The 21952-nt window shown below is 49.7% G+C and overlaps 1 protein-coding gene across 3 annotated transcripts; it reads left to right on the plus strand.

The window, feature by feature from the left end:
• Positions 1–31: 31 nt before the first annotated feature.
• RFC5 (replication factor C subunit 5) lies at positions 32–21879 on the plus strand. 3 transcript variants are annotated; one of them, XM_084762996.1, is made up of 11 exons: positions 32–78; positions 12660–12724; positions 14082–14218; positions 14770–14849; positions 15626–15699; positions 16798–16957; positions 17579–17660; positions 17970–18099; positions 18555–18632; positions 19659–19713; positions 20538–21879. In XM_084762996.1, exons 3-11 carry the CDS (start codon positions 14207–14209, stop codon positions 20632–20634), a joined length of 768 nt encoding a protein of 255 aa, XP_084619122.1. In that variant the 5' UTR covers positions 32–78; positions 12660–12724; positions 14082–14206; the 3' UTR covers positions 20635–21879. The 3 variants fall into 3 exon arrangements, with proteins under 3 accessions (XP_084619122.1, XP_084619120.1, XP_084619121.1); XM_084762994.1 differs by lacking the exon at positions 32–78 and adding an exon at positions 11574–11712; XM_084762995.1 differs by lacking the exon at positions 32–78 and adding an exon at positions 11805–11943.
• The last annotated feature ends 73 nt before the right edge of the window (positions 21880–21952 follow it).

Here is a 21952-nt window from a genome sequence, read left to right on the forward strand (position 1 = left end):
ATGCTGGTGCCAGGCACGTGAGACTCAGCTGGCAAGATGTGAGGAAGTTGAGGTTGGACGCGTGGTGCCTGAGCTCAGGTAACCAGACACGTGGCAAAATGTAAATTAGTATAATGGTTTATTTTAACTTTTGAGCTAGTCTGAGAAGGGCCTAGGCTATGCGGCCTAGGTATTTGTATATTTAATGAGTCTCATAAGTCATTATTCCGGGAGCTAAGGGACGGGAGGGGAAAAACCACCTGCACCATAATGGCATCCTATTACAAGTCAGTTTTATAGCCTGTCCAGCTAGAAAACAACACTACTGGGCTTATAACCTCACCAGCCATGGGGTTTTGACCGGGTTGACAGTGCCAGGTGTGAATTTCCTCTTGTAGAGCAGGCCTCAAGTTCTATCAGAAAGCAGTTGTCTGGCCCAATAACAGCGGTGCCACTATCACACCAGTAGTGCCCAGGGTTCACAGCTGGGTACGGCTGCTGCTGATCTGTCTTCCTGCCAGGCCCGCACCACGCTTTTCAACACTCTGAAAGCTAGCCAGCAGGGAGGAAGCTTCCAACCTAGGTCCAGCTTGGTGTCTCTGTGTCCTGCCCTCAAAGTGTATGATGTATTTATTCAGCAATAGGGTCTTGTTTTGGTTGGGAAACCAAGAACAGTAAGTGGCAGCAGCCTGTCTTGTTGGGATGGAGCAGGTCCTCTGGGACACCATAGCCCATAGCTCATAGGAAGGTAACCTATTCCCCGCACTGAGATTTTCGGTTAATGCCTTGTGTCTTCTACAAGCATCCACCCCATCGTTACTCCTTGTCAGTATATATCCCTAGCATCGGGCCTTCTGGTTAAATGGTACTTCTGGGTGTAGCTTCTTGAGATATTATTGAACTGTTTCTCTTAGCAAATGAACCATTTCACTCTCCAAACAGCAACCCAGGAGGGCCCAATTCCCTCTTATCCCCAGCTCACGACTTTCCTAGAATCAACTTTTTCCTTTTCTTTTCTTTCTTTCTTTCTTTCGGTTGTTTTGTTTTTGGTTTTGTTCTGGTTTCGGTTTCGGTTTTGGTTTTTGGTTGTGAGCCACCATGTGGTTGCTGGGAATTGAACTCAGGACCTTTGGAAGAGCAGGCAGTGTTCTTAACCTCTCCGAGCCATCTCTCCAGCCCTCCACCTTATTTTTGAGACAGCATCTCCCACTGAACCAGGAGCTCATGGATTCTGCTAACTTGGCTGCCCTGTAACACCCAGGAATCCTCCTGTTTGCTTCCACAGATCTAGGATCACAAGGCTCACACCGCACACCTAGCTCTAGCACTCACACTTATACAGCAAGCATGTTGCCGCCATAGCGTCTTCCAGCCCTGAACACAGGCTTTTCTGAGACAGGCTTTCTCTGTGTAGCCTTGGCTGTCCTGGAACTCTCTCTGTAGACCAGGCTGGCCTTGAACTCAAAGATCCACCTGCCTCTGCCTCCCAAGTGCTGGGATTAAAGGAGTGCACCACCACTGCCTGGCTGAGCACAGGCTCTTAAATGGCCTACAAGTTTTGGGCTTTCATTTTCTTTGAAGAAAATGGGAGGAGGAAACTATCCAGGGAGACACGTCATAGAACTCCATGTCTTGGGCTTGTCTGCACCAGTGGAACTGGCAGCAGGTTAGCCTTCCTTGGCAAATGTCAAACACATTGTATTTTGATCACGACAAGGAGGGATGTGGGCTTTTCTTTTTCATTCTTGATTTTAGCCAAAAGGCAGAGACGAAATGTCTTCCTCCGCTTCTTTCCTTTTAATAAAAGATTTAAAACTGAATAAACTAAAACAGTCCTTCATCCTGGTCCGGTGGCTCTTGCCTGTGTAACCCCAGTGCTCAGGAGACCGAGGAAGATTATGAAGCCCAGGCCAGCCTGGGCTACAAAACGACAGCCTGTCTCAAAAGAAGATTCTGAAGACTTGGTCCATCATACCAAACGCTACACCCATGATCCCTCTCTTCATGTGACTTGCTCGGCCCCCTCTTTCAATGATGAGGACCCTTGTGCTTCTATTAGGCCTGTCTTGCTGTGACACTCACTATTATATAACTCTTGGGGTTCACAGCTGAGCAAGACTATTGAACACTTTTCTTCTCTGGGCAATAGGGATGAAACTTGTGAGTGGAAACGACCTGACTTCTCTATCCTCCATCTCCCTCATCTCCATCCCTACTCCACCCTCACCCCCGCCATGAGGTCTATGGCTCCCGATCAACCCAGCATCAATGGAACAGAATGGTCACAGGCTGAACACCCCCCCCCCCCCCCCCCCGCCAAAAGCACGAACCAAAAGAAATCTGTGCTCACTTAGGGTGCTCTCTTCAGGCCTTTCGTCAGAGCAGGTGAGCTTTTCTTCCCTCTCACCATTTCCGTGCCAGTGAGCCAAAAGCAGGGATGCGTTGAAGTGACCACTCGGCATTCTTATCGTCAAGGCTACGACTTCACCACTGTAAAATAAGCCACAGGAGAGCCTTTTCCCACATAAGGAGCAGCTTCTGCTTGGTTTATGAAACTGTTTCCCACGGAAGAGAAAGCTTGCTGAAGTATGGTGTGGCCTGAGAGCTAAGAGTGGATTGTGGCACTTTGATAAAAGATGACCCGGCCTTCGGCCCTGTGAGCACTTTCTCCTGGTGTGGCAATTTAGGAGTGGGGCGGGGACAGGAGACAGTGGTGCTCTTTTCTTGTGTCTGACGCTGCCTTGGTCTCCGTCCCGACCCTACTCATTGTTTTTCAGCCCTAATGTGACCTTGATTTCGCCAAGTTGATCTTGTTGGCTTTTCTACATTTGAATACAGCAAGCTTTAACCACTGCAGGCCTCCTTGGTACTGAAGCAGATGGGACATTTGGAAAGATGAACGCATGGAGCTGAGTTCTGTGACTTTCCAATATGCCAAACCACCTCCCTGGCATTTTGGAGTTATGCAATGGGAAGTGTGTTCAACGATGCCCTTTTATGGGTTAATTTTGCAAAATTAATCCTCAATTAGAATTTCAAATCGTCTGAGCAACAGAAAAGATGAGAAGTTGTGCATCAAAACTAGGAATCAATTAGAATTTAGCATTAAGAGGACAATTAATTAATCGGCACACAATGAAGCTAGCCTGTATAATTGCCCGCTCAGGTCAATGTTTGCCAGACTATGATGTCCTGAACTGCTTGTTTTAGACCAAATGCTCCTTAAATAAACAGACAAAGGCTGGAGAGATGACTCAGAGGTTAAGAGCACAGGCTGCTCTTCCAAAGATCCTGAGTTCAATTCCCAGCAACCACATGGTAGCTCACAACCATCTATAATGTGATCTGGTGCCCTCTCCTGGCCTGTGGGTATATATGCAGGCAGACACTGTATACATAATAAATAAATCTTGAAACAAACAAAAAATACTAAGACTAAAGCAAAGAAAAGTATATCTTACTAACACGTGAGTCACCCCTTCAGAATAATATGACTTTTTGTTGAGCTATATGTACTTGAAGTAATCGTTAAATTTCAGAACTTTCCCAGAACATTATTGTCCAATCTTCATAGTAACAAATATTTGAAACAATATTTTAATTTTCCACAGTCTGCCACATTGCTCAGATTTGGAAGATAATCTAGTTCTTTGTGTTTTCCTTTTAAATTCTTTTTAAAAAGAGAGATGGCTCAGAGGTTAAGAGCACTGGCTACTCTTGCAAAGGATCTGGGTTCAGTTCCCAGCACACACATGATGGCTCACAACTGTCTGTAACGCCATTTCCAGGGGGATCCAGTGCCTTTACTCTAACCTCCATGGACACAGACACACACATACACACACACGCACGCACGCACGCAGGCAAAACACTCACATGCATAAAATAAAAATAATTAGATCTTTAAAAGTGTAAAAGGGAACTTTCTGGAATGCTGGCCACTGGTAGACTTCCCATGGGCCATCCCTGGCTCTACATCCATGCACTAGTGGGCAGCATTAGTTGGACTCAGTCAGTTTTTAACAAAAAGGTATAAAGTTGGGAGGAAGACATGTTTAGGGAACAGGATACAAAAGGAGTTGGACGGAGGGGATGAAGGTAGTGAAAGACCCCCGAAGGGAGACCCTCACTCAAGCCTCAGGATGGCGCACACCCAAAGATACACAAACGACCATCTTGCTGTAAACGCACGAGGTAGTTTATTGGCGGAGCTCCGGGTCGACACGTATCTCACACAGGAGACAGAGGGGTCGACCCAGAAGCCCAGGGGTTTGGGGTTTATATGGGCAAGGGTTCGGGGGGAGTGGGAAGTTTTGGCGCGGCCACACACAATTGGTTGTTTCAAACATTTGAACATCAGCAAATTGCGTAGGCAGATCTGGGGTAAGCTCAGACTTAATCATACGGGAACAGTCCTTGGTTCCTGTTTTTCTTGAAACCCGAGGGTAGATGTTTTATCTGAGCTGACAACACATCTGGTTAAACTCAAACCTGGAACATTGTGTGCGGGCCTCAAGGGGGATTAAGCAAACACCATAAGATTGGATGAGGGGTCTTGGCTCATTACTCACTTGATCATGTCCGGTACCTGCTTCTCTCAGGAATTTGTCCTTGTGTATCCTCCCTATCTTTTATGGCCAGCAGGTCCCTAGAACACTCAATAGGTCTTTGTTTCCTAGCTCCGCATTCTTTGTGACTTATCATCTGGGGCCTTGGGCTAGCATACCTGCCGACCTGCACTCTCAACTATTTGGACTTATGAGTTAGAGAGCTAATTAAAAATTCTCTCTCTCAGTAGATATGATCAAAATAGATTATATACATGTATGAAATTCTCAAAGACTAAAACTGCATGCATGTAATTCATATATATATATATATATATATATATATATATATATATATATATACACACACATAAACTTTCTGGGTTGAGGCACTGATGTGGGTGGGAGAGGGAGAAAGAGTTTGTCTTAGTTTGGGTTACTACTGCCTTGATGAACACCATGACCAAAAGCAAGTTGGGAAGGAAAGAGGGAAAAGAGTTTATTCGATTTACATTTCCACATCATAGTCAATTGTAGAAGGAAGTCAGGGCAGGAGCTCACGCAGGGCAGGACCCTGGAGGCAGGAGCTGACTCAGAGGCCATGGAGGGGTGCTGCTTACTGGCTTGCTCCCCACGGCTTGCTCAGCCTGCTTTCTTATAGAACCCAGGACCACCAGCCACTTGTTTGTGTACAGTCAGCACAAGTCCATACCCAACCAAAGCCTAAAGCAGCCCAAGACGAGCCTGGCTCCTTAAAACCCTTTTGTCTTTCTTAATCACAGTCCCTCCAGAGCTTGTAGCCCAAGGCGATGATACTGAATCAAAGTAGGAGGAATAAAAAAAAACTCCAAAAAGCAGGTTTTTTTTTTCTTTCAATTTCCCCTGCTGGGAGGGTCTTTTCTTAGTGTGACAAAATAACCGGCTGAGAATTAAGGGCTGCGTTTTCTGGTGCAGACTCAGCACAAGAGGGAATTGCCCCCTCCCCCAAGCAATTAAGCCTTAGAGTTCTGGGGTGCCTGGCTTGCCCAACCCCAGGGAGCAGGAAAGCCTAAGAACTGGGAACAGCAATTGAACTGTTAAACCACCCGCAGGGCTTTAGAGAGAAGGGGGGTGAGACCCTTGGGGGGAGGGGGATAGAGAGAGAGCGCGCACGTGGGGGGGGGGGACGGGAAAAGGGGGGAGGGGGAGAGACAGAGAAAGAGTGTGTGTGAGGGGCGGGGAAGAGGGGGGAGGGAGAAAGAGAGAGACAGTGGGGGGGGAGATCGCCAGTATCCCGGGGCTTACCAACTGAATTTCCCAATCACAGACAGACCCCGGGACTCAGGCCCCACTTCTAAGAGGCTCCCAGCCAGTATAACTCACAGTCCGCTCAGCTCTCAGAGAAACCCAAGCTAATTGTATGGCATTGTGAAGCTGTTCACTACAAGGTAGACATAAATGAGGAGAGATAGGAAGAGCCTGGTTTCTCACAATCCTCTTAAAGGGCACACCCACCAATCACCTAAAGACCTGCCACCAAGTCCCATCTATTTTTATTTTTCTTTCTTTCTTTCTTTCTTTCTTTCTTTCTTTCTTTCTTTCTTTTTCTTCTTGGTTTTTTCAAAACAGGGTTTCTCTGTGTAGCCCTGGCTGTCCTGGACTCCATTTGTAGATCAGGCTGGCCTTGAACTCACAGTGATCTGCCTGCCTCTGCTGCTGGCATTAAAGGTGTGGGCCACCACGCCTGGCTGTGTCCCACCTCTTAAAGGTTCCAACCTCTTGATAGTATCAGACTGGAGACCAAACCAAACACACAGGCCCTGCAGCCATTGTAGACCTGAACAACACCAACCAAGGAAGGGCACGGCTTCCAACAGAGCGCAAAAAGCAAGCGCTGACGGGTCAACGGCCCTCTTCCAACATTTTGGGCCAGTTTCTGTACAACTTCCTGAACCACATCAAGGAAAAGAAGGGGGACAAAACTGGGCCCTCAGTCCCGTCAGTCAACCTCTGCCTCATGTACATACAGGGGTGAGAAAGCCTGCGTGCACCCACACACTCAGATCTACCCCCTCCACACATACACCCCAAAGTAAGCTTAAAACAAAAACTATTTTCTATCTGCAGTGGCTTGTACCTGAATCCAGAGCTCTCCTAACTGGCACTGTGGCTGAACAGCAGGCATTCCCTGTCACGTGACTCAGATTTGGACTCCTGTCTCAAAAAAAAAAAAAAAGAAAAGAAAGGAAGGAAGGAAAGAAAGAAGGAAAGAAAGAAGGAAGGAAGGGAAATAGGGAGGGGGGTTTGTGTCAGAGGGATTTTTGTTTTGTTTTGTTTCGGTCAAAACCAAAGTTTTTTCCAGACAGGGTTTCTCTGTGTAGCTTTGACTGTCCTGGACTCACTTTGTAGGCCAGGCTGGCCTCGAACACACAGCAATCAGCCTGCCTCTGCCTTCATGACTACTCGAATCAAAGGTGTGTGCCACCACCACCACCCAGCCCCAGAGGGATTTTCAAAGCTTCTTAGATACTCTTGTTAAAAATAATATTACTTTTATTATAATTGTGTGTGTATGTTTCTGTGTGTGTGTGTGTGTGTATGCATGTAACTGTCAATACTTTTAGAGGCCAGAAGAGGGTGCCAGATCCCTCTATAGTTGGAGTTACAGATGTCTGTGAGCTACCTGATATAGGTGCTGGGAGCTGAACTGCAGTCCTCTGATAGGCCCTGAGCCATCTCTCCAGCCCCTTCCCAAGAGATTGAATCCTAAACCACCTGAACCCATTTTTCAGTAACTTACCAAAAGGATTGTATCTCCAAATAACAGCCAGTTTTCCAAAAACAAACAAAATGTGAACAGCTGACTGAAGGAGCCCAGTCAGCTGACGTGGGCGTGGTAGCAGTGTCCTGTCCCTTTAGCCCTTTATGCCAACCTGTGTCCTGTGGTTATAACAAAATGCTGGGTCATGCACAAAGCAAGGTTTATTCAGTTTCAGTTTGGGAAGCTGAAAAATCTGTAATTTTCCCTGTCCATTGGGCTTCTGGTAAGGACAGATGGTGACGACATCATGGTTGGAGAGAAAACCAGACAGAACCAGAAGTCAGACTTCCTTTGTAAAAGCTCCATGAGCTGAGGCTGGAGAGGTGGCTCAGAGGTTAAGTGCACTGCCAGCCCTTCCAAAGGCCCCGTGTTCAATTCCCAGCAACCACATGGTGGCTCACAACCATCTATTACGAGATCTGGTGCCCTCTTCTGGCCTGCAGGGGTACATACACTGTATACTTAAAATCTTTTTTTTTTTAAGTCTAAAAACAAACAAACAAACAAAAAGCTCCATGAGACAATAACTAACCCCTTGTGCATGGTGACACCAACCCTCCCTAGAGAAATACCCTGGAAAATGTAATGGTTTTGAACTCAGTCCGCTAACAGGGTCCATCCAATACTTTCACCCTTTCGATGCAGAGGGGCCATACTCCCAACGTGTGAACCCCAGGGGGTCATACTCAACCCAGGACTAAAACACAGCAGCCTCTAAGGAAGCTAGCTGAGTAACATGGGCTGTCAACTTGGCAGAATTAGGATAACGTAGGGGAGAAACCTCTGGCATGTCTGTGAAGGAATGTTTAGGTTATATTAACGTAGATGAGAAGACCCACCCTAAATGTGGGCAGCATCCTTGTATGGGCTGTGGGCGGCACCCTGGCATGAGCTGTGGGCAGCATCCTTGTATGGGCTGTGGGCGGCAGGCGGCACCCTGGGATGGGCTGTGGGCAGCATCCTTGTATGGGCTGTGGGTAGCACCCTTGCATGGGCTGGGGTCCGGAACCATTAAAAAGGAGGGAGCAAGCCGTGCACCAACATTCACCTCCCTCTGCCTCTTGACTGCAAGTCCAGTGTTTCCGGCTGCCTCACTTGCCTGCTGCCATGCATCCTTCACCACCTCGGACCATCACACCCTTAAACCAGGGGCCAAAATAGACACTTGTATCCCTTAGGATGATGCTTTTTTCTGGGTAGTTTGCCACAGCCACAAGACTAGTAATTACTACAGATGTAACTGAAGTGACCACCTGCTGTCCTTTGTCTCGCTCTCTGCTTGAAGATGAAGGAACAATATAGGGAAGACGTCGGGATTCGCACTTAAGTGAGTCGGGATCCCTTGGTGGACTTATCGCACCACAGGTGGGGCCACTGCCCCCCTGAGTGCCAGACTTGATGAGTTTGGAGTAGGGGAAGGTAATTTACCATTTCTAACAATGTCCCAGGGGACATGGCTGCTGCGACTGCTGCCAACCCAGAGTTCAGCTGGAGTCACAGCCGAGTGCTGGGGCTTGGAAAACAGACTCTTGGTAAGATCTCGTTCTAACCCCCCACGCCCCCATCCCGCCATCAGTGCCAAAAGAGAAACCACTTAGTATGTCGGCAACAAGAGGGCAAGAGGATAGCTTGGGTTTCTTGCAACGACTGAGTGTGACGTGATGCTCTATTACAGACCCTTGGCTTAGTTAAGGAGTTACATTATTTCCAACCCCATCACAAATGAGCATCCTCTTACAAAACCCATCCTAGAGATGGAAACGCCTAAGTTGAGCCATAGTCCGTGTGTGCGGTAAACACAAAACACTCAGAACGTCGCCTGGACCACAGCCTAACGAATGTCATGTGGCATCATCCATCCATCCATCCATTTATTCACTCAGCTGTGTTGAGTGCTTCCTTTGAGCCAGTGTTACAGGCACCTGGTATATGGTGCTCATCACCTTTCCTCATCCAGCTAAGTCCACATCCAAGCACACATAGATGATGTCCTCAGGGCCGACTACAACATCATCCAAACTCTTCGTGCCAAGCACCTAACTCTAGTGTATGAGGACCCAACCCGAGATTTTGTAAGGACAAAGAGAAGCTGGGCTGGGCAGTGACATGCGCCTTTAATCCCAGCTTGTCCCCGGAGAGTGGCAAGACCAGGGGGCCACTGCTACAAGCCAGAGCTTGTTACAGGTTAGGACAAAGGTGGTTTCAGCCTGGCCAGAATGATCCTGGTTTACCTTTGCTTTCATTTTGGTTTTGGTTTGGACAGTTTCTCTGTGCAACCTTGGCTGTCCTGAAACTTGCTCTGTTGACCAGGCTGGCCTTGAACTCTTGAGATCTGCCTGCCTCTGCCTCCCCAGTGCTGGGATTCAAGGTCTGCACCACCACTGCCGATTTGTCCTGCTTTATCTTAAGAAAAGTCAAAGCTGAGTGAATCCCATAGCCGGGGACCCAGGGTAAAGACAGACATGGTTTGAATGCTTTTATCTGCTTATGGTTTACGGGACAATCCAGGCAGAGGTTATCATGATGTTCTGATCTCAAATGGCTGCAGACACGTGACACTGTGTCCATAAAAACCTGATCAACAGGTGCACTTGAACTTCTACTAGAAACTGTCCCTTCTGTGTTCAAGTGTGCGTGTGTTTCTTTGTGTGAGCCCGTGTGTGTGTTTGTGTGTGCCCGTGTGCCCGTGTGTGTGTGTGTGTGTGTGTGTGTGTGTGTGAGAGAGAGAGAGAGAGAGAGAGAGAGAGAGAGAGAGAGAGAGAGGGAGAGAGTATGTATAGGTGTTCATTTGGGTGCAGGCTGGCCTCGAACTCACAGCGATCCACCTGCCTCTGCCTCCCGAGTGCTGGGATTAAAGGCGTGCGCCACCACGCCCGGCGGAAAGCAGCATGTTAATGATCCGAAGAACCAATAAGTCAGCTTATAGAGGAAGCAGAGAGCCAGGGCGCTGTCTTCCCTAGAGCCTTATCTGGCTCCCTTCTTCTGTGATGTGTTTTTTTTGTTTGTTTGTTTGAGACAGGGTCTCATGTAGCCTGGTGTTGATCAATTCCCCTAAGGTTGTCACCTCCCCCTAAGGTTCTCATGACAAACCGAGGCATGATTCCGCTGCTAGAGATTGCTCTGAGGAACCAGTGAATTTACTGGGCTTCCTTACAGAGCATAGGTGAGAGTTACTTACAGTGATGTGGGAGCTCCTTCCTCCAGAAAGGATTTTCCCATAGCTGCATAGATGGACCCCCGACTCCTGTCTCCTAGTCTTTCTTCTCGATATTCCCTCAGCCCCCATCAGGCCATGTGCAATTAAGGCTGAGTTGCACACACTAAGTTGTAGGTAGCCACAGGGTACTCAGGTGAGGGTCTTCCATGAGGGGATGTAAACAGTCAGTAAGAACAGCTGCAGCAGTTCTTCTGTAAGTGGATGCAGCTGAACTCCCCAAGATGGCAGTTGCCTGGCTCCAAGGGTAGTTACAGACATCACCAGGCTGGCCATGAACTGGATATGTGGCCAAAAGTGACCTTGCAATTCTGATGCTCCTGTCTGCACCTCACCATGCCACCCTCAAAATAAAATTTAAAGATAAAAATAGAATTGGTCTGGAATTCTCTCACTCTAGGGGGAAAATGTATGTATATATACAAACACACAGATGACCGTATGCGTTTGTGTGTTTATGTATGTGTGTGTATTTATATGAATATGTTATATGCGCGCATGTATGTGTATATATAAACTGTGTATTTATGTGTATGTATGTCTGAATGTGTATATTTCTGTGTGTATGTGAGTGTATATGTAAATGAATGTGGGTGATAATTGTGTATTTGTGTGTATATATGTCTGTTTGTGTATGTGTATTGTAAGTGAGAACAAGTGTATGGGTTTATACGTATGTGTGTGAGTATATATGTATGTGAATGTACATGTACATGCATGGATGTGTGTATGTGTCCGTACTTGTGTTGTGTGTGTACGTGTGTGTGTTTCTGGTTTTGGATGGTGGAAGTGTATCTGTCTCTGGAACTTGCTGCTTTTTGCGGCTTGTTTCTTGCGCTCACAGAATCCGACCCTGGTGAGGCCCTCGGTGGCCTCCAGCTGCTGAGCAAAGTCTCCCTGGACCTCGTGCGTGTCTGAGACTGACTGATGAAGCAGCAGCCAAGCTGCAGGCCGGCGCCTCGGGTTACCTAGCAACAGGCGCCTTAGCAACGGGGAGGAGGCGGGCCGGAGGACGGAAACCGGAAGCGGGAGGCGAAGCCTCGCGAGGGTTGGTTTGCGCGCGGACTCCGAGTGTCGCGGGTCGGTGTCCGGGTCCCGCAGCACCTGTCACTCATGGCAGCGGCGCCTTCACAGCAGCCGCCCGCGGCGGCCCGTGCCCGGAACCTGCCCTGGTAGGAGCGGCCCGGCATCCCGTCCTTCCTAGAAGCTTTGCGGACCCCCCTCTCGCTCCCGCCGCGCCCCGCGTCGGCGACGGCTTGGCGCAGCAGCATTGCCCGCCGGTTTCCACACTAAACACTCACTGTCGTGAGGCCTGAGCGCAGCTTGGCCATCCTCGGGTGCCTCGAGCATCGCCGCTGTGCTCTGATGACCCTAAGAGGTCGACCCTGGCTTTCTTTAGAAAGGTTCAGAGACCGGGGGAACGGGGAGGCTTGGATTTGAACTGGCGTCCGAATTCAACGCTTGCATTCTTTTTTTCCCTTTAATATTTTATTTGCGAGGGAGGGGAGCGTAGCAGCGCACCCATGTGGAGACCAGATGACAACTTTTAGGACCCAGTTGTTTCCTTCCATCACCATGGATTCCTGGGATCGAACCCAGGTCCTCAGACTTAGTGTCAGGCAATCGCGGGCCCCAGAGTTGGCATTCTGACTGCTCCTACATGCTAGCGGTGTTTTAAAGCAAGCCTAGTCGTTGTCTTGGGCCACATGTTAAATTCACGGGAGTGGAGTCGCAGACTGTGGCCTTTTGAGTCTGGCTCCTCGAATTCAAGGTTGTGGAAACAGCATTGTCCATTGACTTGCTTGTGGGGTATTTGAGTTCCCTTTCCAATTCAAGTCATTCAGGCCTAGCGCTGTTGATCTGGGGGCCCCCCCTGTGGGGGTGGGGCCACAGGGAGCTGCCCTGCCCTTTGTAGGATGTTCAGCAGCCTCAGGACTCCTACTCAAAAGATAACACCAACACCGTCGGCGCGTTTTTACAGCTAACCGGCCTGACAATGTCTTGGCTCTATTCAAGTGTGAAGGGTTTCTTTCCTCCGCTGCTTAGGGCAGAAGGGGCTTCTTTGCACTTACAGAACAGGCCTCGTATACACTGTAACACGCGCTGAATCCTATTTTAGGGTTGAGAAGTACCGGCCACAGACCCTGACCGATCTCATTTCTCACCAGGACATTCTGAGTACCAGTGAGTAACTTGGGTCTGTTGTCCTTGGGAGGCTTGGGTACATTTTATGTTGATGCCGTCTCTGTTGGGAGACAGGGTAGAGCATGGACTAGACTTCATAGGATGGGGGTATGGTTCCTTTCTCATAGTGCACCAAAATAGCTAAGAGGACAAGTTTTTTAAAGATTTCTTTTTATAGCCAGGTGTGGTGGTGCAAGCCTGTAATCCCAGCACTCAGGAGGCAGAGGCAGGCAGATCGCTGTGAGTTCGAGGCCAGCCTGGTCTACAAAGTGAGTCCAGGACAGCCAAGGCTACACAGAGAAACCCTGTCTGAAAAAAAAAGGGACACCAAAGATTTATTTAGGTGTTTTGTTTACACATATGTCTGTGCACCATGTGTGCCTGGTGCCTCCAGAGGCGGGAGGAGGGCACTGGATCCTATGGAACTGGAGTTTTAGACAATTGTGAGCAGCCATTGCAGGTTCTAGGAACCAAACCCAGGTCCTCTGCAAGAGTAACAAGCAGCAAGCTTAACTGCTGAGCCAACTTCCCAGCTCCCCCGCCCCGCAATAAGACAGCTTAGAGGAGGGAAAATTGGTTTTGCCTTGGGGGTTTAAGGTTTTGGTCCACAGTCCTTGGCTCCATTGACTCTAGGCCTTGGTGACTAGAACTTCATGGCCGGGGGAACACTGTTCACTCCATAGTGGACAGGAAGTAGAGAGTGAGGAAGGGGCCAGGTATGACCCCTGAAAGCCATGCCTGCAGTGACCTGCTTCCTCCAACGAGGCTGTGCGTTTAGACCAGTGGTTCTCACTGTGTGGTGGTGGCACATGCTTTTAATCCCAGCACTCGGGAGGCAGAGGCAGGTGGATCGCTGTGAGTTCGAGGCCAGCCTGGTCTACAAAGTGAGTTCAGGACAGCCAAGATAACACAGAGAGACCCTGTCTCAAGAAAACAAAACAAAACAAAAAAATAGACCAGTGGTTCTCAACTTTCCTAACACTGCCACCCTTTAATACATCCCCTCAGCTGTGGTGACCCCCCAACCATAAAGTTATTTCATTGCTATCCATAACTAGTTTTGCTCTTGTTGTGACTGGTGATATAAATACCTGCTATGTAACCCCCATATCGAGGGATCTAGGCACACAGGTTGCGAACCATTGCCCTCGACTTTCTAGACCCTCCCGAGATAACTAGTACAAGTCTATGGAAGATAGAGACAAGCCACGGTGTGACTTCATGCTTTCCTCTCCCTGTGTCCGCCCCAACTGGGACACTGGAGGACTGAAGCACGTAAGGTTCCAGCACAGGGGACCCTTCCGTGAACGTGCAGGTCCCAGAGACTGACGTGTGTCTTCTCCCTCCTGCCCCGCAGTTCAGAAGTTCATCAGCGAAGACCGCCTGCCCCACCTCCTTCTCTATGGGCCTCCAGGGACGGGAAAGACATCCACCATCCTGGCCTGTGCCAAGCAGCTGTACAGAGAGAAAGAATTTGGCTCCATGGTCTTGGAGGTGAAGGAAACAGTCTCACTCTACAAATGACTGAGGCCTCTGGTCTCTTAGCGTTGGTTCCTCTAGCTCTCTTTTACTCCCTGGCCTTCTGGGGTTCTGGTTCAGTTTGACCAGTGGGATCTTGGGGTTGGGAAGTTCAAAATGGGGATGCTTGAGTACAAAAGACCTTCACTCAAAAAGAAAAGCATTTGACTTATGCAGGAGATGTGAAGCTCGGGCCCCAGCATGGCACCCTGCAGGTCGGGAGAACTAAAATTGGCATCAGTTGCTCACAGCAGTGGTGGTCCTGGTTCAGGGTCACTAGGCCCTGTGTTTGTCTGATACACTTATGTGGGTGATCCTTGAAGGGTGGGAGGACGGTCCTGGGTTTGACTGTGATGGCATTGTGTGGCTGAGTACAAGGCGTTAGTTTTTACTGATTGTATCTCAGCTGCCATTGGGGCTAGAGAGCTTGCTGGCCCTGCTAGTCTGCTGAAAAGACAGCTTGCCAGGCAGGAGTCTGTAGCTGGCACGGGGTGTGGTTCTCATTGGAGCCTCTCTTCCTTGTGTAGCTCAACGCTTCTGATGACCGAGGAATCGATATCGTTCGGGGCCCAATCCTCAGCTTTGCCAGCACAAGGACAATCTTCAAGTGAGAGTTTGTGGTTTGTGTTATTTCTCTCCCTAGAGAGAATGTATGGCCAGGACCCAGGTTCACTGTTCGGTCTCCCCTTGGCCAGTGCATAAAGGGAAGAAGGAATGACTTGGTCAGAAGCAGGGATAAGTCAGGGGTGGTTTGAGATGTGTGGGGTGCTAGGGAAGAGTACAGACTGAGCCTCCATCACAGCAACCCTCGGAGCTTCGGCTCCCTGTGGGCTATTTGCTGGGCAAGGCTCACATCCAAGACTGGATGAGTTGGTCTGAATTTAAATAGGGATAATTGAGATCAGGAAGAATAACAGGTAAATAAGAAAAGGGGGGGGGGGGTGAGGTGGTTCAGTGGGCTAAAGCATTGGCCACCAAGCCTAATGACCTGAGTTCGATTCCTAGTGCCCATGTGGTGAAAGAAGAGAACGGATTCTCAGAAGTCATCTTATGACCGTCATATTTGTGCTGTGGTGCTCACACCTACACACATACAATGTAATAATTAGGGTGTTGGGGGGGGAACAAAGTTTATACTTGGCCTCCTCACAGCCCTGGCTTCCAGTCCCATAAGCAAGCAGATGGCATTAGGATCTTATAAGGAAGACCAGTGGCTCAGGACAGAAATTAGCCCTCGCTTCTGGCTGAGGGTTGAAAGCATGATAGGCCGGTGTGAACGCATCCGCCTTCATCGTGGTCTGACAGAGATGGACCTGAGGTAGGCCAGGTGGCCCGGGTGTGGAAGTGCGCTGAGGAAACCTCACCATGTGTTTGTTCTCCTAGGAAAGGGTTTAAGCTCGTGATACTGGACGAAGCTGACGCCATGACCCAGGATGCCCAGAATGCCTTGAGACGAGGTAAGCTTGCTGCCCCATCTGACATGGTGGCCAAGGAGTAGCCTGAGAGCCAGGAATTCTGGGTGTGCAGTTATCTTCCCATCAAGGGGCACCTCTCAGTCCCACCTGCCCTGTAGCCGGGTCCCCTTCGGCACCCTCAGTATGGATGGTCTCTGTCATCTCATCCTTCTCTACTGCTGCCTTCTGCTCCAGGTGGGGAGTCTCTCAGTGGGGATAAGGCTTAAAGTCCTAATCTGCTGGGAGACCTTCTGCCTTTGGCAAAACAACAACAACAACAACAAAACCCACCAGGCAAGACTGAGTGTAGGAGTAACTGTGGTCCAGTGCGAGCCCTGGGTTCTCCTGTGGGATGGGGCTGGGGCTGCTCCTGTTAAGGACCCTTTTTTGAGCAGCTCCCACTAACACTGCTGGGGAATCTACTGTAAGGAAGCAGCAACTTCAGGAGCCTGGGAAGATGAGCCCTGTGAGGGAGGAATGGCAGCACCCATTGTAAAGAGGGCGAGTTGGGGGAAGATGGGATCTCTTCTGTCCTGGAGTGTTGGCATCCTTCCGTTAGCATCTTGTTCTGCCGAGTGGCTGTCAGTGTGGGCAGAGCTGTGTGGGGACACTGGTGTCTCATGCACTTCTTGGCGCTGGCTCTTACTCCCTGATCGCACCTAGATTTTCAGATATGGGCTGCAGAAAGTGTGCACAGAGCCATCCCTCTGCCTTGATAACATCAGACAGCATCGTATATAAAGGGGTGGGAAGCTCATGGACAGACTGGGCTCGGGTCTTGAGGAGGAGATGGCAAGAGTGCTGGAACTGTGGCAGACCATAGAAAGGTGCATCTTGTGCATTCTGGTGGTGTGCTTGTTAGCTTTGAAAGAATAGGGCAAGCTGGGTGTGGTGACTCATGTCAGTAAACCAAGCACTCCAGAGCCTGGAGCAGGAGGATCATGTGGAGTTTGAGGCCAGCCTGGGCTACAGATTGAGATCTACACAGGAAGGTGGTTAGGCTGGACCTGTTGCTCTGGCCCTGCAGGCAGCTTCTCTGCCTTTATTGCCATTAGGCCTTCCCTGGACCCTCTGATGTGAGGTGTTTGGTTTCCCTCCCAGTGATTGAGAAGTTCACGGAAAACACCAGGTTTTGCCTCATCTGTAATTACCTGTCCAAGATCATCCCAGCCTTGCAGTCACGGTGCACGAGGTTCCGGTTTGGCCCCCTGACACCTGAGCTCATGGTTCCTCGCCTGGAGCATGTAGTAAGAGAAGAGACGTGAGTTTGCACTACGAGAAGGAAGGGGGACTGACTGGCATGGAGGCTGGGCAGAGTAGTGCCTCGTCCAGGAGGAAGCTTTGGGGGCCGCTGGCTACTGACATTTTCTGTGGGCCCTGGACATCCTGCCTCCCAATTCTTTTGATTCTCCTTGATTCCCCCTCTCCCTGCCCCCCCCCCCCCCGACCTATCTTCCTGAAAGCTCTCCCCTCTTCTTGTCATAGGAACTGATTTACTGAGTTCCTTTTCATAGATGCTGCCAGCTGGCTGGAAGGGGAGGTTTTGAGACATGCACTCTGGGTGATCAGATGCCGGGCTGTGGCCTCTTTCTTCCTAGAAATGTCGCTTGTGGTTGCCACTTTCTTAGGGTCTTGGTCCACAGTAAAACTCTGGCTGGGGCATGGTCACTCGTGTGACATGTGTCCCTAGCACTGCGGTAGCTTAGATGCTCTGGATCTAGGAGTGCTGTCACCTCCATTTTTGATGGTTTCCTTCTTTTAAAACCAAGTCATTCAAAGTTCCTGTGGCTGATATTTGTGGAGGGTTTTTTTTTTTTTTGGTTTTTTTTGTTTGTTTTTTGAGGTGGGGAGGTAATTAACCCCTTTGCCTGTTTCCGTTTAGTGTTGATATAAGTGAAGATGGAATGAAGGCCCTTGTCACTCTGTCCAGCGGGGACATGCGAAGGGCCTTGAACATTCTGCAGGTATGAGCCCACTCCATGTGTATGAAACCACTGCTTTGAAAGGGCATTACGAGAAAGCCAGCCAGCCAATGCACACGCTCATTCAGACACTTAGACTCACCTTGTCACGCTCCAGCCCCCTGCCTGTGGTAGCTTCTAACGGGAAGGCGCACAGCTGCTCCAAGAGAGCTAGGGGACAAGGCTGCAACTCCACAGCATGCAACAGCAGAGGGCAGCCCTTCTAGTGTGGGAAGGACAGGATTCGCTCTGTCCTTGGCCTGTCACTGTGCAGGGAGGCTGCTGACAGCCCCTGGGCCCTCCTGTCTGCAGAGTACCAACATGGCCTTTGGGAAGGTGACAGAGGATACGGTCTACACATGCACCGGGCATCCACTCAAGACAGACATTGCCAACATTCTGGACTGGATGCTGAATCTAGACTTCACCACGGCCTACAAAAGTATCCTTTCTGGTGACTGCTGCCAGATTCAGGCCTCAGGGTGGCCTGGAGGCCCAGGCTGCAGCCAGCACCTACACGTCTCAGGTGAAGGGTGTCAGCTGGTGGGAAGCAGGTGTCCTCAGGAGGACAGTACCCTTCTCTTCCTGAATGGATCTAGCTAGCACATGTGAGGCTGCATTCACACTTAGGCCTTGGGGTGGAGGAAGCAGTCGTTAAAGTGAATTCATTACCTTGGTTTGTAGTAAAGCAAAAAGCTACAGCTAACAGTGTGATGTCTTATGGGGCTGTTCGCTGTGCGCTCTGAGAAGCGGGGCTGTACTTTTTAGAAAAACCTTATTGAAGATCAGATTGGACAAGTTAGGATTGGGCCCGAGTGCAGCCTGAAGTCACTCTCCAAGGGCAGGGGTGAAGCCCTGTGGCTTCTGTATGGTCCCCTTGCCTTAGCTGCTCTCTAGATATCATGGAGCTGAAAACTCTGAAGGGCTTGGCGCTGCATGACATCCTGACAGAGGTTCACTTGTTTGTGCACAGAGGTAAGTGGCCCCTTGTGTGGCATGGGGAGGAGGCACAGCTTTGGGATGGCTACAGAGGGTGTGAGGTCTTTTCTCCTAAGCAGAAATAGAAAGTGAATGTCCGGCCCTTAATCTTGAGCAGTTCTGAATTGTTTTGTTCCCATCCCTTTTTCATCTCTGGAGCTGCTGGGGCGAGTAGACACGAACCCTATAGGGTAACTTTCCTCAAGGGAACTTTTCAGACAGTAAGTAGTACATTTCACTTTTCACTCGTTACCTGCTCCCCACACGGGAGATTGAATCCAGGCCCTCATACATGTGAGGCAGGTAGTCTACCACTGGGCTTGTTTCTGGGATCTGCACCTAGGGCTGTTGCTGCCTAAGCATATCCCCGAGCTGCTCTCCAGCCCATATGTCACATCCTAAGCTCAATTCCCTCAAAGCTAAGCCCGTGTCCTGTAAACTAGACAGTCTTTGGAAGCTGCCCGTAAGGTCCCTTTTCCTGCCTTCTGTTTCAGGGGTCGATCTAAGCCCAGACAGTACCTGGGACTCTCCCCAGGGAGGTGGAGGCCGAGGTGGGGAGCCAGATACCAGCCTTTGGGAGACTCTCCAGGGGGCCCCTCCATGTAGCCTTCTGGAGGCTTTTCTCCCAGCAGCGGCCTCCAAGTGGAGAGAGGGGCTCTCTCAGGTTACCAGTACTGTGCGCTTGTGCGGAACCTGTGGCTCAAGTTTGGCCTCATAATGAGGCAGCATGAGCTCTAGTTTGTATGTGGCTGTCACCCACTGTGGACAGTATTGACTTGTCCACGTTCTTATGACCACAGGGGGCCTCTACCTGACCTGCATGCTTACAGCCACACTGTGAACAAAAACCTCAGGAGCACTGGGGCGTCTATCATTCTTAGCTTATTGGTCTGGAGACTTTTATTGTGGCTCAGGCTTGTCAGTCCCACCTGTGTGTGATACTTGAACCCACTCTATTCTGTGACTTTTGTTTTCCATTAGGATGTGACTGATCTTACTCATTTGATTTTGTTTTTTTCTCAGTTGACTTTCCATCTTCAGTTCGGATACATTTATTGACCAAAATGGCAGACATTGAGTGAGTGTTCGCAGTTTCAACTCTCTGGCTGTCCCCTCTCCTGTTGTAAGCTTTCATTTTCAGCTTCTGCAGCATTCAGACATGAGGCGGTCTAGTTTGGGGCTGTGCCAAATGCAATGTGGCGAAGGCTGTGCTGCCCCCAGAGCAGAGGGAAGCGGTGCAGAGAGCAAGCAGGGCCGTCCCATGGCTGAGCTTCAGCTTTCGGCTCTGCCTAACAGTGGGCACGCAGGCTGTCAACCCTGCTTATTAAGGGGTTGTGGTATACAGGAGCAGAGTGGAGGGAAAGCAAACAAACTCAATTTTCCACTTTGCCCAGCTCAGTAAACAGTGTCATTCACCCCTAGTGACGCTGGCAGCTGTCATTTAAGTGGATAGCACCCTGGCTCCAACCAAAGGCCAGTATCCCAAGCTCCAGTAGGCTGTCACTAGCTGATGTAGACAAATTACATCATTTTAAAAGTGACAAGCTTCCAGTGCCCTGCTTTACTGCCCTGCCGCAAACCTCCAGCTCCCTCCTGCAGTGTCACAGCAGAGGAAGGGAGTCTGCAGAGCACCCATATCGCAGCTCCTGATTTGTCTGTAAGAAGGTGGCGTTCAATTGAGCACCGCTGCTGTTGAGTTTTTAGTCTGTCCTCAGCAGCTTCAGTCAAATAGCTGAGTGAGTGTTGGGGGGAAAACTGTTGGAGGATACAGACAACTATTTGCCGGGGCGGGTCTGTCAGTTCCGGTGCCCACCCCACGGCAGGCCAGGGCAGCCTCCATCCTCTCCTCCTGTAGGCAGGGCCTGGGGTGCTTTATACTCACCTTGGTGTTGATGTCTTCAGGTACAGACTCTCTGTTGGCACCAATGAGAAGATACAGCTGAGCTCCCTCATTGCTGCATTTCAAGTCACCAGAGACCTGATAGTGGCTGAGGCCTAGACACTGCAAGGCCTGCTGGCCCTGCCTCAGGCCCATCGGGAACTGGAGGACAGAGGATATGCTGCCCTGGGCCACAGAAGTCTCTCCGTGCAGGGAATCTGGCAGTGTTCTCTGTGGCTGCTTGGAGCAGGGGTCTACAGAGCAACTTCAGTTTGTAACTAGCCACACCGCTTGCTTTTTTGTTTTGTTTTGTTTTTCAAGACAGAGTCTCTCTGTTGCCTTTGGCTGTCCTGGACTCGCTTTGTAGAGCAGGCTGGCCTCGAACTCACATTGATCCACCTGCCTCTGCCTCCTGAGTGCTAGGATTAAAGGCATGCACCACCATGCCCAGCCCACTGCTTGTCTTTTATAGGTTAAATAAATCTCTGCCACACACACCCCCAACATGGGAAGGGGCCTTACCTCAGTTTTGCAGCAGTGTTCAAATTGAATATGCTTTAATGTCTTCCAGTTTGAGCTCAACATCTCTAGGCCCAAGCTTCTGAGCCCGCCCTTCTCACTTGCTGCATCTGCTTTAAGTGGATGCTAGCAGGTTTCCGATCAAATATTCTCTGGCAGCATGCCTGTAACCTCAGCACTCAGGAGGCGGAGGCAGAATTCCCAGCCAGTTGCAGGCCAGCCTAGTGAGATAGACTCTGTCTCAGAAAGAAAGCACTGGGCTTTCTCTGTTGGAAGGCTTACCAGCAAATTCCAAATTCTGTTGTGACAACAGGAAAGAAATTGAGATGACGCAGTTAGCCTTTGTGGCCAGTGCCTGTGTTAAGCCTCACTTGCTGGGGGAGTGATGGGACCTGTAAGTGTTCTCTCCGTGCTGCTGGGCTGAATCTATATGAAGTTCTTCATAGAATAAAGCGTGTGCCCAGGGTTCTAATTCATGCTGGCCTCTCCACTTCCATTTCTTTTAAGGCTGGTGTCATAGAACAAACTCTCCTTAGACGCCAATCCTTATAAAGCTGTCAGACTGCTACCGACAGGCCTCTGGGCAGTGGCACAGAGCATGCGTGTTCACTTGGGACTATACTCCCTTGGGGCTAGGTGATAGGCCACTGCTACTGACAGTGGAGGGTACCCAGTGCACCATGATTGACCTGTTCACATTAGCTGTGTGCATTAGCTGTCTGAGGTGATGTTTTCAGCTGTGCTGTCAAGGGGAAATCTATGGCTAAGCTGCCCACTGGTGTCCTGCCCTCCCTTTGTGCTTGTTCTAAAATGCGATGTTTTTCCTAATTAAAAAAAAGGACAAGAGACAGATGTTTTTCTCTTTTTTCCCTTCAATGAAAGCCTCATTTTGCAACGTTTTTCCTCACATGATAGAGGA

Source organism: Acomys minous, assembly GCF_964271855.1.
Source record: "Acomys minous genome assembly, chromosome: 16".
NCBI classification, from domain to species: Eukaryota; Metazoa; Chordata; class Mammalia; order Rodentia; family Muridae; genus Acomys; species Acomys minous.

Excerpts from the sequence above, each read along its gene's own strand:
- RFC5 (XM_084762994.1), top strand. The coding sequence starts at position 11,654 with ATGGCAGCGGCGCCTTCACAGCAGCCGCCCGCGGCGGCCCGTGCCCGG. Across the intron at positions 14,850-15,625 it reads AGCACAAGGACAATCTTCAA|GAAAGGGTTTAAGCTCGTGA; the intron begins GTGAGAGTTTGT and ends TTGTTCTCCTAG. Across the intron at positions 16,958-17,578 it reads CATGTAGTAAGAGAAGAGAC|TGTTGATATAAGTGAAGATG; the intron begins GTGAGTTTGCAC and ends GTTTCCGTTTAG.